At 49.0% G+C, this 15043-nt stretch overlaps 1 protein-coding gene across 1 annotated transcript in view; it reads left to right on the plus strand.

Moving 5' to 3' along the window:
• The window catches only part of GPLD1 (glycosylphosphatidylinositol specific phospholipase D1), a 68041-nt gene that overhangs the window by 38414 nt on the left and 14584 nt on the right, over positions 1-15043 (plus strand). The window contains exons 11-15 of the mRNA XM_049654852.1: positions 5668-5733; positions 7457-7577; positions 9856-9995; positions 11946-12132; positions 14313-14423. Of these exons, the coding sequence (XP_049510809.1) occupies positions 5668-5733; positions 7457-7577; positions 9856-9995; positions 11946-12132; positions 14313-14423 (625 nt within the window). The remainder of the gene's footprint in view (positions 1-5667; positions 5734-7456; positions 7578-9855; positions 9996-11945; positions 12133-14312; positions 14424-15043) is intronic.

Consider the following 15043-nt stretch of genomic DNA (forward strand, 5'->3'; position numbering starts at 1 on the left):
TGGTGCAATTGTGAATGGGATCAGTTTCTTTATTTGTCTTTCTGTTGCTTCATTGTTAGTGTATAAGAATGCAACTGATTTCTGTACATTGATTTTGTATCCTGCAACTTTGCTGAATTCATGTATCAGTTCTAGCAGACTTTTGGTGGAGTCTGTTGGATTTTCCATGTATAATATCGTGTCATCTGCAAAAAGCGAAAGCTTGACTTCATCTTTGCCAATTTTGATGCCTTTGATTTCCTTTTGTTGTCTGATTGCTGATGCTAGAACTTCCAACACTATATTAAACAACAGCGGTGAGAGTGGGCATCCCTGTCGTGTTCCTGATCTCAGGGAAAAAGCTCTCAGTTTTTCCCCGTTGAGGATGATGTTAGCTGTGGGCTTTTCATAAATGGCTTTTATGATCTTTAAGTATGTTCCTTCTATCCCAACTTTCTCAAGGGTTTTTATTAAGAAAGGGTGCTGGATTTTGTCAAATGCCTTTTCTGCATCGATTGACAGGATCATATGGTTCTTCTCTTTTTTTTTTGTTAATGTGATGTATCACGTTGATTGATTTGCGAATGTTGAACCAGCCCTGCATCCCAGGAATGAATCCCACTTGATCATGGTGAATAATTCTTTTTATATGCTGTTGAATTCGATTTGCTAGTATCTTATTGAGAATTTTTGCATCCATATTCATCAGGGATATTGGCCTGTAGTTCTCTTTTTTTACTGGGTCTCTGTCTGGTTTAGGAATCAAAGTAATACTGGCTTCATAGAATGAGTCTGGAAGTTTTCCTTCCCTTTCTATTTCTTGGAATAGCTTGAGAAGGATAGGTATTATCTCTGCTTTAAACGTCTGGTAGAACTCCCCTGGGAAGCCATCTGGTCCTGGACTCTTATTTGTTGGGAGATTTTTGATAACCAATTCAATTTCTTCGCTGGTTATGGGTCTGTTCAAGCTTTCTATTTCCTCCTGATGGAGTTTTGGAAGAGTGTGGGTGTTTAGGAATTTGTCCATTTCTTCCAGGTTGTCCAATTTGTTGGCATATAATTTTTCATAGTATTCCCTGATAATTGTTTGTATCTCTGAGGGATTGGTTGTAATAATTCCATTTTCATTCATGATTTTATCTATTTGGGTCATCTCCCTTTTCTTTTTGAGAAGCCTGGCTAGAGGTTTGTCAATTTTGTTTATTTTTTCAAAAAACCAACTCTTGGTTTTGTTGATCTGCTCTACAGTTTTTTTAGATTCTATATTGTTTATTTCTTCTCTGATCTTTATTATTTCTCTTCTTCTGCTGGGTTTAGGCTGCCTTTGCTGTTCTGCTTCTATTTCCTTTAGGTGTGCTGTTAGATTTTGTATTTGGGATTTTTCTTGTTTCTTGAGATAGGCCTGGATTGCAATGTATTTTCCTCTCAGGACTGCCTTCGCTGCATCGCAAAGCGTTTGGATTGTTGTATTTTCATTTTCGTTTTCTTTTTTCTTTTTCTTTTTTTTTTTTTTTACGTTTATTTATTATTGAGAGACAGAGACAGAGCATGAGCAGGGAAGGGGCAGAGAGGGGGAGACACAGAATCCAAAGCAGGCTCCAGGCTCTGAGCTGTCAGCACAGAGCCTGATGTGGGGCTTGAACTTGTGAATTGTGAGATCATGACCTGAGCCCAAGTCGGACGCTTAATTGACTGAGCCACCCAGGTGCCCCTTGTTGTTCACATTTCTGATGTGTTGGTTGTGATCTCTCCTATTTCATTCTTGATTTTATTTACTTGGGTCCTTTCCTTTTTCTTTTTGACCAAACTGGCTAGGGGCTTATCAATTTTGTTAATTTTTTCAAAGAACCAGCTCCTCGTTTCATTGATATATTCTGTTATTTTTGGTTTTGATAGCATTGATTCCTGCTCTAATGTTTATTATTTCCTGTCTTCTGCTGGTTTGGGGTTTTATTTGCTCTTCTTTTTCCAGCTTTTTAAGGTGTAAAGTTAGGTTATGTATCTGTGACCTTTCTTCCTTCTTTAGGAAGGCCTGGATTGCTATATACTTTCTTCCTGACCTCCTTTGCTGCATCCCAGCGGTTTTGGGTTGTGGTGCTATCATTTTCATTGGCCTCTATGTACTTTTTAATTTCCTCTTTAACTTCTTGGTTAGCCCATTCATTCTTTAGTAGGATGTTCTTTAGTCTCCAAATATTTGTTGTCTTTCCAAATTTTTTCTTGTGGTTGATTTCAAGTTTCATAGTGTTGTGGTCTGAAAATATGCACGGTATGATCTCAATCTTTTTGTACTTGTTGTGGGCTGATGTGTGTCCCAGTATGTGATCTATTCTGGAGAATATTCCATGTACACTGGAGAAGAATGTGTATGCCACTGCTTTAGGATGAAATGTTCTGAATATATCTGTTAAGTCCATCTGATCCAGTGTGTCATTCAAAGCCATTGTTTCCTTGTTGATTTTCTGCTTAGATGATCTGTCCATTGTTGTCAGTGGGGTACTGAAGTCCCCTACTATTAGGGTATTATCAATGAATTTCTTTATGTTTGTAACTAATTGATTTATGTAGTTGAGTGGTTTCATTTTGGGGGCATATATATTTACAATCGTTAGATCTTCTTGGTGGATGGACCCCTTAATTATGATATAATGCCCTTCTGCATCTCTTGATACAGTCTTTATTCTAAAGTCTAGATTGTCTGATATAAGTAAGTATGGCTACTCCGGCTTTCTTTTGTTGACCATTAGCATGATAGATTGTTCTCCATCCCCTTACTTTCAATCTGAATGCGTCTTTAGGTCTAAAGTGGGTCTCTTGTAAACAGCATATAGATGGATCTTGTTTTCTTATCCGTTCTGATACCCTCTGTCTTTTGATTGGGACATTTAGTCCTTTGACGTTTAGAGTGAGTACTGAAAGATATGAATTTATTGCCATTGTGTTGCCTGTAGAGTTGGAGTTTCTGGTGGCATTCTCTGTTCCTTTCTAGTCTTTGTTGCTTTCGGTCCTTTTAGTTTTGTTTCATCCTTTCTCCCCTCAGAGAGTCCCCCTTAAAATTTCTTGCAGGGCTGGTTTAGTGGTCACACACTCCTTTAATTTTTGTTTGTCTGGGAAACTTTTAATCTCTCCTCCTATTTTGAATGACAGCCTTGCTGGATAAAGAATTCTTGGCTGCGTATTTTTTTTGATTCAGCACATTGAATATATCCTGCCACTCCTTTCTGGCCTGCCAAGTTTCTGTGGATAGGTCTGCTGCAAACCTGATCTGTCGTCTTTTGTAGGTTAAGGACTTTTTTTCCCTTGCTGCTTTCATGATTCTCTCCTCGCCTGAGTATTTTGTGCATTTGACTATGATACGCCTTGTTGATAGTTCGTTTTTGTTCAATCTAATGGGAGTTCCCTGTGCTTCCTGGATTTTGATGTCTGTGTCTTTCCCCAGGTTAGGAACCTTTTCTGCTATGATTTGCTCATATAAATCTTCTACCCCTTTTTCTCTCTCTTCATCTTTTGGGACCCCTATGATTCAGATGCTAAAAAAATTTTTTTAATGTTTATTTTTGGGGGGGAAGGAGGGGAAGAGAGAAAGGGAGACACAGAATCCGAAGCAGGCTCTAGGCTCTGAGCTGTGAACACAGAGCCTGAAGTGGGGCTCGAACTCATGGACTGTGAGATCATGACCTGAGCTGAAATCGTGAGTTGGATGCTTAACCGACTGAGCCACCCAGGCTCAGTTTTATTTTTGAGAGAGTGTAAGCAGAGGAGGGGCAGAGAGAGAGGGACAGAGGATCTAAAGCAGGCTCCAAGCTGTCAACACAAAGCCCAATGTGGGGCTTGAACCCATGAATCGTGAGATCATGGCCTGAGTCAAAGTTGGACGCTTAACTGAGTGGGCCACCCAGGCACCCCTAAAGATTTTATTTTTAAATAATCTCTATACTCAACATGGGGCTCGAACTCACAACCCCGAGATCAAGAGTCTCATGCTCTTCTGACTGAGCCAGCCAGGTGCTCCAACATTTATTTGTTTTATAAAATCCATGTGTAATGATCCTCAAGTGGAGAATAGTTTTGGCGTTTGTTTGGGGTAGGTTGTCCAAATAGTTATGGACAGCCAGACCTTACTCTTTAAAAATTTTTTAAACGTTTATTTATTTTTGAGAGAGACAGAGAGACAGAGTACAAGTGGGAGAGGGGCAGAGAGAGAGGGAGACACAGAATCCGAAGCAGGCTCCAGGCTCAGCTGTCAGCACACAGCCCGATGCGGGGCTTGAACCTATGAACCGTGAGATCATGACCTGAGCCAAAGTTGTACGCTTAACCGACTGAGCCACCCAGGTGCCCCTAAACCTTACTCTTTAATTAGGAGAACTATTTGAGAAGGAACAGATTTGTCTCTTGATCTCTGTTCTGCTTTATCAAGGCGGAAAATTCCTTGAATTGATTGTCTCTTCACACCCAAAGAAAGATTCATCAGAGTTTGTGGAACTTGGTGGAAATATGGAGAAAGGCTCCAAAGAAAAAGGAGGCAAATTCAGGAGCGGGAGAAGCAGTGTGTACACTGTCATATTATAAGGATTTCTCAGCGTCCTGATAATTATCTTCCAAAGCAGATATGTCGCTTGAAACTCCTAGTGTAGCTTCTGGAAGAAACAGCGGAAGAATGGTAGTTATGTTTGCAGCCAGAGCTCTGCATAATTCAAAAAGGATTTGTAACTGTAGCGGTTTTGCTGTAAGGCTGCCGTCCCAATCCTGGTGTTGGAGAACAGAGCATTTGAGGAAAAACCTTCTCCGAAGCTGAACGTTGGTCCTGAGAGAGATGATTTTTTTTTTAATTTTTATTTATTTTTGAGAGAGACAGAGAAAGAGAGACAGAGCATGATTGAGGAAGGAACATGGAGAGAGGCAGACACAGAATCCAAAGCAGCTCCAGGCTCTGAGCTGTCAGCACAGAGCCTGACACGGGGCTTGAACTCACGCACTGTGAGATCATGACCTGAGCTGATGTCAGATGCTCAACCGACTGAACCACCCAGGTGCCCCTAGAACAGACTCTTGTAATGTAATACTCCCTTGCTTAGTGCTTCCTTCCAGAGGGAGAGGGAAAGTTTACCTCTTATGTTCTCTTAGTGGCCGTGTCAGTTTACAAATCTTTGTTTTTAAAGGAATGAGATGAAGAAAATAAGACCTATTCAATCATATGCGGGCATAATCGGGCAGAGAGGGGTGCCATTGGGAATCCGTTTCTTTTTGTCTCCAACTCCCAGAGGGTTCATGGTAGCGTGGGGCGGTGGAACAGGTTCACTGGGAGGGAGGAGGGCGGCGTGAGTCTGGGGTGACCAGAGCAGGTGCACAGGAGGGAGGGGGGTGGGTTCAAAGCCCCACGCTGGGCTTTGTGCCGACAGCTTGGAGCCTGCTTTAGGTCCTGTGTCCCTCTCCTCCTCCTTGCAGGGAGGGGTCTGGGGTGACCAGGGTGTGGGGCTGCCTGTGTTACCACCGGGCTGTCTGCAGTCGGCTCATACACCCTCAGCATGGAGGCCCCCGGTCCTTCAGCAGTGCCGTCTGGCTCCGTCACGAACGCCCCTAGACTAAGGCTTCTGGACGCGGCTTCAAGCGCACCACCGATTCTCAGTAAAATTCATGCCTGGAAAGAAGGTGGTGGAAAAATGCCCGATTCATCTGTGTCCCCAGTGACTGCAGTCTGCCCGAGAACCCTCTGTTCATTGCCTGCGGCGGCCAGCAAACCAGCGCCCAGGGGTAAGTGGATTCCAAACCCGTTCATAGAGAAACAACATGCAAACCGAACAAGGAACACACCGAGGGGTGCTCGGTAGACACGAAGACGGGATTTGTAGACAGGTAGGTGCGCGGGTCCGCCACTTACAGCCGTGTGATTTTCAAACAAGTTGCTTAATTTTTTTTGAGGTGCAACTTCCTCCTCCTGGCAAGATAGAAAAAAAACACATGTCCATATTCCCAGAATCATGGCCTGGATTTCGTGCCAGCACGGATGTAAAGCAATTAGCATATCAGCGAGTCGCTCGCTAAGGAGTAAAAATGGTAGTTCACGGTGTTATTACTATCACTGTTAGTACTCATCAACTTGACTTGCTCAGGGTGAAATCTGGGTAGTCCTCGAGGAGACCGGGTGAGCAGAAGATGGTCAGGTGGTTCCTGAGGAGGGGGGCCGGGGGCCCGACTTGTGTTCTGAGGGCTGGCGTCCCTGTGGGGCCCCGTCCCGACCACGTGCGCTTACTAAGCGTGTTCGTATTCTGCACGTCCGTAACGAGAGGGTGTTTGCTCCTCGCCGGCTCCAGGGGCTGGTTTAGGCTTTGAGGCCTCATCGTGAGCAGGACAGAGACGGTTCCCGCGCCCCAGGGTATGTGTCCGGCAGGGAGATGGGCACTGAACAAAACTCGTAGGCAATCTCAAGCGTCAGGAGGGACGTAGCATGGAGTGCCCTGACCCCGTCACAGGAGAGCCCTCGGCGACGAAGTGGCATTTCCACAGATATTTCAGGGTGAGCGAGGGCTAGATACTCGGACGCCGCTGCAGTGAAAGAGAGAGAGAGAGTGTAGAGCCACAGAACAGGAGAGTTAAGCCCTCACGGTTTAATTTATTTAAATGAGGTAAGCCTTTGTTTTTTTTTTTATTTTTTTAATTTTTTTTATTTTTTAATATATGAAATTTACTGTCAAATTGGTTTCCATACAACATGTAACTGAATTGAATGCCTCTGGCTCGAGCTTGTCATGTGTAGGTTGTCAGAGTCCCTACGCCGGCTGGCGTTGTACACGGGCCCCTGCGTTCACTCCCGTTTCCCGGCTGCTCTGTCCCGCTCCTCTGCGCGTCTGGTTTGTTGCCTCTTAAAATATATGACTTTGAAAACATACTTTTATTGCACGGTTCGTTCCAGTGTGTCTTTGAAGATAAATCCGCGTGCCTGCATACCGGCGTCCCAAGCACCTACCGTTTCTTTTTTTTTAAGTAGTCTTTCTTTAATGTTTATTTTTGAGAGACAGGGTATGAGCGGGGGAGGGGCAGAGAGAGCGAGGGAGACACAGAATCCGAAGCTCCGACTCGCGAACCCACGAAATCATGACCTGAGCTGAAGTCGGACGCTCACCTGAGCCCCCCAGGCGCCCCACCTACCGACTGTCTCTTGACCATTTGCATGAAATGCTGAAATCCCGTCTTGTTGTTGTTGTTGTTATTTTTAGTAATCTGGAAGAACTTCACACCTTTTATACCAGAAGAGTTTGAGGCTCCGGGAAGTAGTTTTTTATAAGCACCGGCTCTTAACCTTGGAAATGTGTTCGGTAAAATTCTGTGGAACGTCCTGGGAAGGTTTTTCTCTTTCACCTTCCAGATAATAGGATTTCATGGTCTTTCACCCGAGCTGGACGTGACTTCATGTCCATCGTTCGGGGGCCTGTTGTTTCCTCAGTCTGTCCCGTTTTGTGGTTCTCCCTTCCCGCAGCTCCAAAGTACAGAAAAGTGATTTCCATAGGAATTTGACTGCGTCCCTCACTAAAGAGACTGGAAAAAATATAAACTATACTGAAAGAGGAGTGTTCTTCCGCGTGGATTCCTGGACCTCGGTAAGAGTTTTCTGTTGCTATGGGGGGGGGGGGGGGTGTGAGCTGCCCACTGCGATCTTGACCTGCAGACGTACTGGCTGTTTACTTGTTCACTGAGCGCCCTGTGCGCCTCCAGGCCAGCAAATACCCTTGGCCTCCAAATCTGGTTTTCTCCAGAGACGTCCTGAGATGTGAGTCGGGACCTTTGTGGCCTTTGGCAAGTCCCGCGGAGCCTGAGGTGGCCCTGGCGGATGCTGCATATGAAATCCATCCATGCGATCATCTTTTAAGTGTCAGACAGTTTGGGGCGTCTGGGTGGCTCAGTCAGTTAGGCGTCCAACTTCGGCTCTGGTCACGATCTCACAGTTCGTGGGTTCGAGCCCCGTGTGGGGCTCTGTTTTGACAGCTCAGAGCCTGGAGCCTGCTTCAGATTCTATGTCTCCCTCTCTCTCTTTCTCTCTCTCTTTCTCTCTCTCTTTCTCTCTCTCTTTCTCTCACCTTCCTCTGCTGATGCTCTGTCTCTGTCCCTCAAAAATTAATAATAAAAAAAACGTTAAGTGTCAGACACTCAACTGGGTGTGTAAGATGAAAGGGAAATAGACTGTGACCTTGAGAAAAGGTGTCCAATTGGGGTGATAAGTACACAGATAATCACATGTACGTAGTATGCAACAAACAACGCGGGTGGGCAATACTCTGCCTGTGAGACAAAACTTCCCTCTTTGACTTAGGCCTTGAACAGGAGGTTATATTTCATCAGTGAGCATGTATCTCTGTGGGTTGGGAAGGTTTGGGGGATATTTGGAAATACGGGTAGACTTTTTGGCCTGGAAAACAAGACAAGGGATACAAGGTACTCGGAGAGGTTTGGGAAGGCACCGGACTGTGAAAGAGCTCTGAACGCCGGGAGAAGGGTTCACGCGACATCGTCTAAACGGCGCCTCTGGGAGTTGGGCAAGCGCCTGGGCGGGTCTGTTCTGTGGGGGTGCAAGCAGTGCCGACACGGGGGACGGGCTGCAGCCGCCCCGAGAAGGGCCCCTTACCTGGGTTAGCGCTCTGCTGTTGCTGCCTTGAAATTCCTACTCACTGTTGACCTAGGGGCTCTGTGCTTCCATTTTGCACCGGGCTCCACAAATTACACAGCCAGTCCTGACCCGGGATCCTCTATCACGCACTTATCCTCTTGTCCTAGTTATTTGGATCCCCTTCATAAAAAGGGAAGTCCTGTAAGAGAAACACTTTATGTTCCTGAGGCCTGTCGTGGCCTGGCACACAGCAGGTGCTGATTCAATGCTTCCTGGCTGAACGAGCAAGGCAGAGCTGGGCATTAGGCTGGGCGTCTATGTGCAGCCCGCCAGGGGGACCGGATGGGAAAACCAGAGGCACGGGCCTTTCCTGCAGGGCCCTCAGTGGGCTCTTCTCTGGAGCCCGAGCTGCGAGGGGCTGTCCCCCTGCTCTGGCCGATGCCACTCCACCCGGGGCAGGCCTCGGAATTCTGGTCTGGTCTCGTGACGCCCTCAGGTGGATTTAGAGTTGTATCCCCTGGGCTTGGACGGATCTGGTATGTGGCCGGATTATTCAGGGCCGCTTGGGTGCGCGAGCAAGTTACGAACAGCTGAGCATCCCACACGGACGGCCGGTCCCCGCTCCGGTGTTTTGCAGCTGAGCTCTCCCGCCTGACGTGCCTCTACCTGCTGTGGTTTGGAGGGTGTTTGGGGCATCTCGGTGGTGTTCCAGTTCTTGGGGGTGAAAATATGCACAGACACGCACACACGGACACAGAAATGCACACACACGACGCACACATACACAGAGATCTGCACACACACACCCATGGACACACACGTAGACATGCCCCTGCACATGCATAGACACACAGATACACAATCAGTTCCATATTGAATGAACTCTTAAGCTATTTTAATCCATTAGCTTTCTTTCATTCTGTTCTTCAGGTTAACACAGAGCACAGACCATCCTGACTTTGGTTCAGGCTAAGCCCCAGCAAACTTCCTTACCCGCTGGCATGAGACCGGGGGCTGTAACCGCTCCACCCCGCCCTCCCCCCGCCCTGCATACTGGGATAGTGATTGGCCTGCCCTGACTGCCCATCCCAAGTGGTCTTAGCTATTGATTGGAATCAGCACTTTATTTATTTATTTATTTATTTATTTATTTATTTATTTATCACTTGTCAAAACTGGCTTTCCTTAGACAGTCTAATACTTTTGACAAGAAATAATAGTTTTGCCGATGATGCCATGTGTCTTTACCTGCCTGTACTAATTTTGTTTTCCAGGATTCCCTTACTTTTGCGTACCAGGCTCTGGAGAGGAACATACGGGCAATGTTCACGGGCGGCTCTCAGCAGTCGCTGAAGCACGTCTCCAGCCCCTTGGCTTCTTACTTCCTGTCTTCTCCCTATGCAAGACTCGGTTGGTAGGTAGAAGTTTCTCCTATTCCTGAATGCTATCATCAGCATGACTTTCAGTCATTGAACAGATTTCGGATGGCACCTGTTAGCACCTCATATTCCATTCCGGTCACCATCAACAAAAATATTAATTTAATTTCATCTTTATAATAACCACTTGGGGCACCTGGGTGGCTCAGTCAGCTAGGCGTCCGACTTTGGCTCAGGTCATGATCTCACGGTTCGTGGGTTCAAGCCCCGCATCAGGCTCTATGTTGACAGCCTGGACCCTGGAGTCTGCTTTGGATCTGTCTGTCTGTCTGTCTCTCTCTCTTTCTCTCTCTCTGCCCCTCCCCTGCTTGGACTCTCTCTCAAAATAATATACATTAAAAAATTTTTCAAAACCCAATAACCACGATCTCCTTAAAATTGGTGAAAATGTGTTTAAATACAAGGAGCTTTCACCTGACTGAATAATTACAACAATAAAGTATTACAGAATATTTGCAAAGCTTCAATGTTCTTGAAGACCTAATGTCACAGACGTTTGGGAATCTAATGACATTAGAAGCATATGAACAGATGGCTAATCCAGTGATCGGAATATCCTGACTTCATATGACAAAAGCCTAGTAAACCATGGTAATTATAAATACAATGTTGGGGATTCCTCTGATGTTAATAATCAACCAAAACCGAGCCCCAGTACATAGAAGTGATTGTTTTCTGGAGGTTGGGGGACACTTCTTTTTTAAGCCACGCTCCTTAAAACCATATGACATTGTTTCCCTTGGAAACATTTACTGACAGCTCTTCTTTTTTGGGCCACTAACGCATGCAGCCCCAGCACAGGAATGGGGGGTGAATGTTGTTTTTACTGGCCGTTCAGTCGCGCATAATGGCTCCTCGTGGCCGCCTTCCCGAAGGAGCCAAAGGAGGCCTCCTGCTAGGCTTGCGGTCACATGGGGGTGTGTGTGAGGACAGGGGGGTGTGGGGGTGGGGGAGCAGCAGTGAAGATGGAGGTCTCTCCCCTGCACCCAGCCTCAGAGCGCAGGGAACAGCAGTGTCTCCCTGGTGCCTGTCAGCCCCTTGGAAACTACTTGTCTCCCTCTGTTCTGCCTTTTATTCCTTTTGTGGCCATAAGAACGAGAATAAACAGATGATCTCTGGTCTTTCTAGCTGCCCCAGCAAAGACCTTTGAACCTTTGGGTTTGTCTACTTCTGTACCTGCTCAATCATAGATTCTCATTTACAATCACCCACTAGGGCACCTGGGGGGGGGGGCTCAGTTGCCTAAGTGTCTGGCTCTTGATTTTGGCTCAGGTCATGATCTCACGGGTTCATGCCGTGTTTTCTCTCCCTCTCTCACTCACTCTCTCTCTCTCTCTCTCTCTCTCTCTGCCCCTCCCCTTGCTTGTGCTGTCTCGCTCTCTTTCAAAAATAAATGAATAAACTTAAAAAAAAGAAAGAAAGCAAGATCTACTAACTACATTGAACAGTTAGGATTTTTCACAGCACACGGCACCCTGTGCAGCTAAGGTAGAGATAGCATGTATACTTAACACAAGTTTGTCCCAGACTCAGTTCGTGTCTGTTTGTTACTTGACCTGTCAGAGCCCGTGCCACTGGCTGGGTGCAGTTGTCCTCTCTTGCCAGGTGAGCTCAGGACCACACACAGCTATTCTGGGTTTTGCATAGAGGACCTGAGGCTCTGTGAAGATGCTTTTCACCTGCTCGGGTCATAGGGCCCAGAAATGCCCAGAGGCCTTGGTGGCCTCAGTGTCGTCTCGTTATGTTTCTTGGAGAGCAAGACCGAAACACACGAACAACGTAAACTCAGACGTGAATGCTCTCCGCGGTCAGGCAGGGTGAAGAAGTCAACAAGAGGAAGTTCTAGGGAGGAAGGACACAGGAGACCGTCTTACCCATAGTTCTCAGCAGATACTGCGGGGGGGGTCCTCTCTTCTTCCCCGCAGGGCAATGACCTCAGCTGACCTCAACCAGGACGGGCACGGCGACCTGGTGGTGGGCGCTCCGGGATACAGCCGCCCCGGCCACGTCCAGGTCGGCCGCGTGTACCTCCTCTACGGCAACGACCTGGGCCTGCCCCCCATCGACCTGGATCTTGACAAGGAGGCCCACGTGATCCTGGAGGGCTTCGAGGTGAGGCGCCCATCTCCAGTTTTTCCTTTTGGTGTCCATAAGCCACTGCCTGTCTTTCTCGGCCGAGTCTCCAGAGTGAACAGCCAGTCCCAAGAACGACGATAGCAACACACAGCCGGTGGCCGATGCTTATTTTAAATGCTTGTTTTTAGTTTTGAGAGCGAGAGACAGCACGTGAGCAGGGAAGAGGCAGAGAGAGGGACAGAGTGCTAATGGAGGAGGGCAGAGAGAGAGGGGGACGCAGAATCGGAAGCAGGCTCCAGGCTCCGAGCTGTCAGCACAGAGCCCGACGTGGGGCTCGAATCCACAAAACATAAGATGACCTGAGCTGGAATCAGAGATGTTTAACCGACTGAGCCACCCAGGTGCCCCTCATTCCTTGGTTTTAAGTGGTTCATCAGCAGAAAAATCCCACACGGACTATATGGATGCACGGAGTCTGCATTGACCCCTCTTGGGAGCACCAGGAGCCTGGAAGGTTCCCCCGGGACGTGACCGGCATTCGTTCTCACAAGAGCTGTCTGCGGCCACGCTTCTCGGCACAGACGAGTGCGGGAGTTGGGGAAGGACTGCGTGCTCCGAACACCAAGCACCGGGGGAGGGAGCCCCGGACTTGGATCAGAAGCTGGTTCCTGTCCCGGGGAAACGGCAAGACCCCCTGCTGCCGAGTTAATGCTGTGGAGACCAAACAAGATGACGACGTTCCTGGACACATGTCCACAAATGACAAGCACGGGGTCAGGACCTGACCTGACGGGAGGGGCCCTGTATGGGAACGTTCGTCCGAAGTCGGCTGGCCGGTGTGCGACGTTACACAGTCCCGGAGGGACAGCATGTTTTGGAACCTTCTGACACCACACGAGAAAGCTCCGAAATCAGTCTGCCCGCTGCTGTTTGCTCCTGACTTCTTCACAAAGCCACTCCCGTGTCAGCCTTTTGGGTAGGGTCTAACCCTTTGGGCTCCTGCAGACGGGGAGCGAGAGCGGCGGCTGCCACCTGGGGACAATCAAGGGTCACGCACTTGGGACGTGGAGGGGGCAGCTCTGTGTTCTCGTCTCCCAGTGGCCTGCGAGGAGAAGGAAGATGGCCAGAGGAAGGCGGGACTAGGGAGGGGACTCCTTCGGTCCAGCCCGAGTCTGCAGTGAGCCTTTCTGTGTCCTTGTCTGTAGAGTGAAACGCACCCGTCGTGGCCCCTTCCTCGTGGCCCACGTGCTTTGTGCCCTGGAGCATTCCTTTCTAGTCTGTCGAGTTCCCGCCTCGCAGGAAGGGGCAGTCTTCAGAGGCACCATGCACGCGGGTGTAGCACCATGAGCCATACGTAATTGATGCGGACTCTGGGCCGTGTGTATGTGGCAAACCACTGACTTGTGCAAGACTGGTCATTGTTCTAGAAGTTGTGTAAGAACGGGAGGACGAAGGGAGTTGCGTTTGGGTTGAGGCTGGTTCCAGAGGGTGGGGGATGAAAGGTCTAGGAAATCCACCTTGGAAGAAAACTGTCCCTGAACGGGCTGGGTTTTCTACCTGTAAACCGCGAGCGGGGGGATAATAAACGTGCCTGCCCTAGTCCGTGTAAGGTGCTTAGAACGGGGTCCTCAGCAGTGTTGTCCAGAACTTTCTGTAGCGACATCCTGTAGCTATGCCGTCCAGTCGTAGGGCCACTAAGTGCATCGGCTCTTGAGAACTTGCCAGGCAGCTGGTGCCTCTGGGGAGCTGAATTTTTAATGTGTTCAGTGTGAATTACTTTAAGAGCCACGTTTAGCTCGTGGCCCCTGCTCTGGCCATCGTGTGGCTCTAGAACATCCTGAGTGCTCATCAGACATTAGCTGTTGTTGCTGGTGGGTGTGATGATCATTTTGGATGCTTCCCAGGGGGAGTTTGGCCCTGGACGTGGGGCAGAATGTACATTAGACCGGTTTCTAACTCTGCAGCTTGTGAGGACGGACCCTCTTCTTCCTGGCACCCCCTCCTCCCCTTAAAGCAAGACAGGCTTGCCAAAAATATCCTTAGGGCAGAGCCGCCCAGCGGGGAGTCTGGGCCTCTCAGGAGTGTCACAGGTTGCTGCTTCCTTCCTGGGCCCTGGGGCTCCAGGGCAGGGGTCTGGGTCTCTGTATTCCTGGGGAGTCCTGTGTGCTTCTGAAGGTTGTGGCTCGGCCTGGGGGGAGTCACTTGTGTCTCTTCAGCCCTCAGGTCGGTTCGGCTCGGCCTTGGCCGTGTTGGACTTTAACAAGGATGGCGTGCCTGACCTGGCCGTGGGAGCCCCATCCGTGGGCTCCGAGCAGCTCACCTACAAAGTAAGGCTGATGCTGGGGGCGGGGGGGGGGGGGGGCCAGGGCGGGGGGTCTGGCCCGACAGAGCCTCTGCAGGAAGCGGACAGCCAAGTGTGTCGGCCGCAGTGTGTGCAGGGAGATGATCTTGGGTCCCCCAGTTGGGGTCCTTGATGTGACCACGGGTTACCAGGTGCCACCTAGTCCCTGCCTCGCTGGCCTTAGTGTGGCCTCAATTCCACCAGAAATTACTCCCCCGACCCCCTCAGATGCTGGATGCTGTAGGGGGATGGAGATTCCAGCCGATCCGGAGGCCCTGTCATCCCAGCAGAGTGGTGACCTCCCTGGATCTTCCCGCTCGTGCACAGACCCCACCCCGTCCCTGTTCCTTGCCCAGATCCGGTCCTGGAATGTGGGCTCTTGTCTGCGTGTACCCCGTGCATGGCAGGCCCAGCTTCTGTGCCATGTGTGAGCACAAAGGTCAAAGGCCCTTCATCACCAACCCACCCCACCGCCCGCCACGAGCTCACCCTCTGCCCTCCCCCCTCTACTCCTGGGCCCACAGGCCCCTGCACACCAGCACCCAGCTTGGGCAGCTCCCTCCCTGCTGGAAAGTCCTTTCTTCCCTTTTCCTTTAGAGGCCACGT

This window comes from Panthera uncia, assembly GCF_023721935.1.
Source record: "Panthera uncia isolate 11264 chromosome B2 unlocalized genomic scaffold, Puncia_PCG_1.0 HiC_scaffold_25, whole genome shotgun sequence".
Lineage (NCBI taxonomy): Eukaryota > Metazoa > Chordata > Mammalia > Carnivora > Felidae > Panthera > Panthera uncia.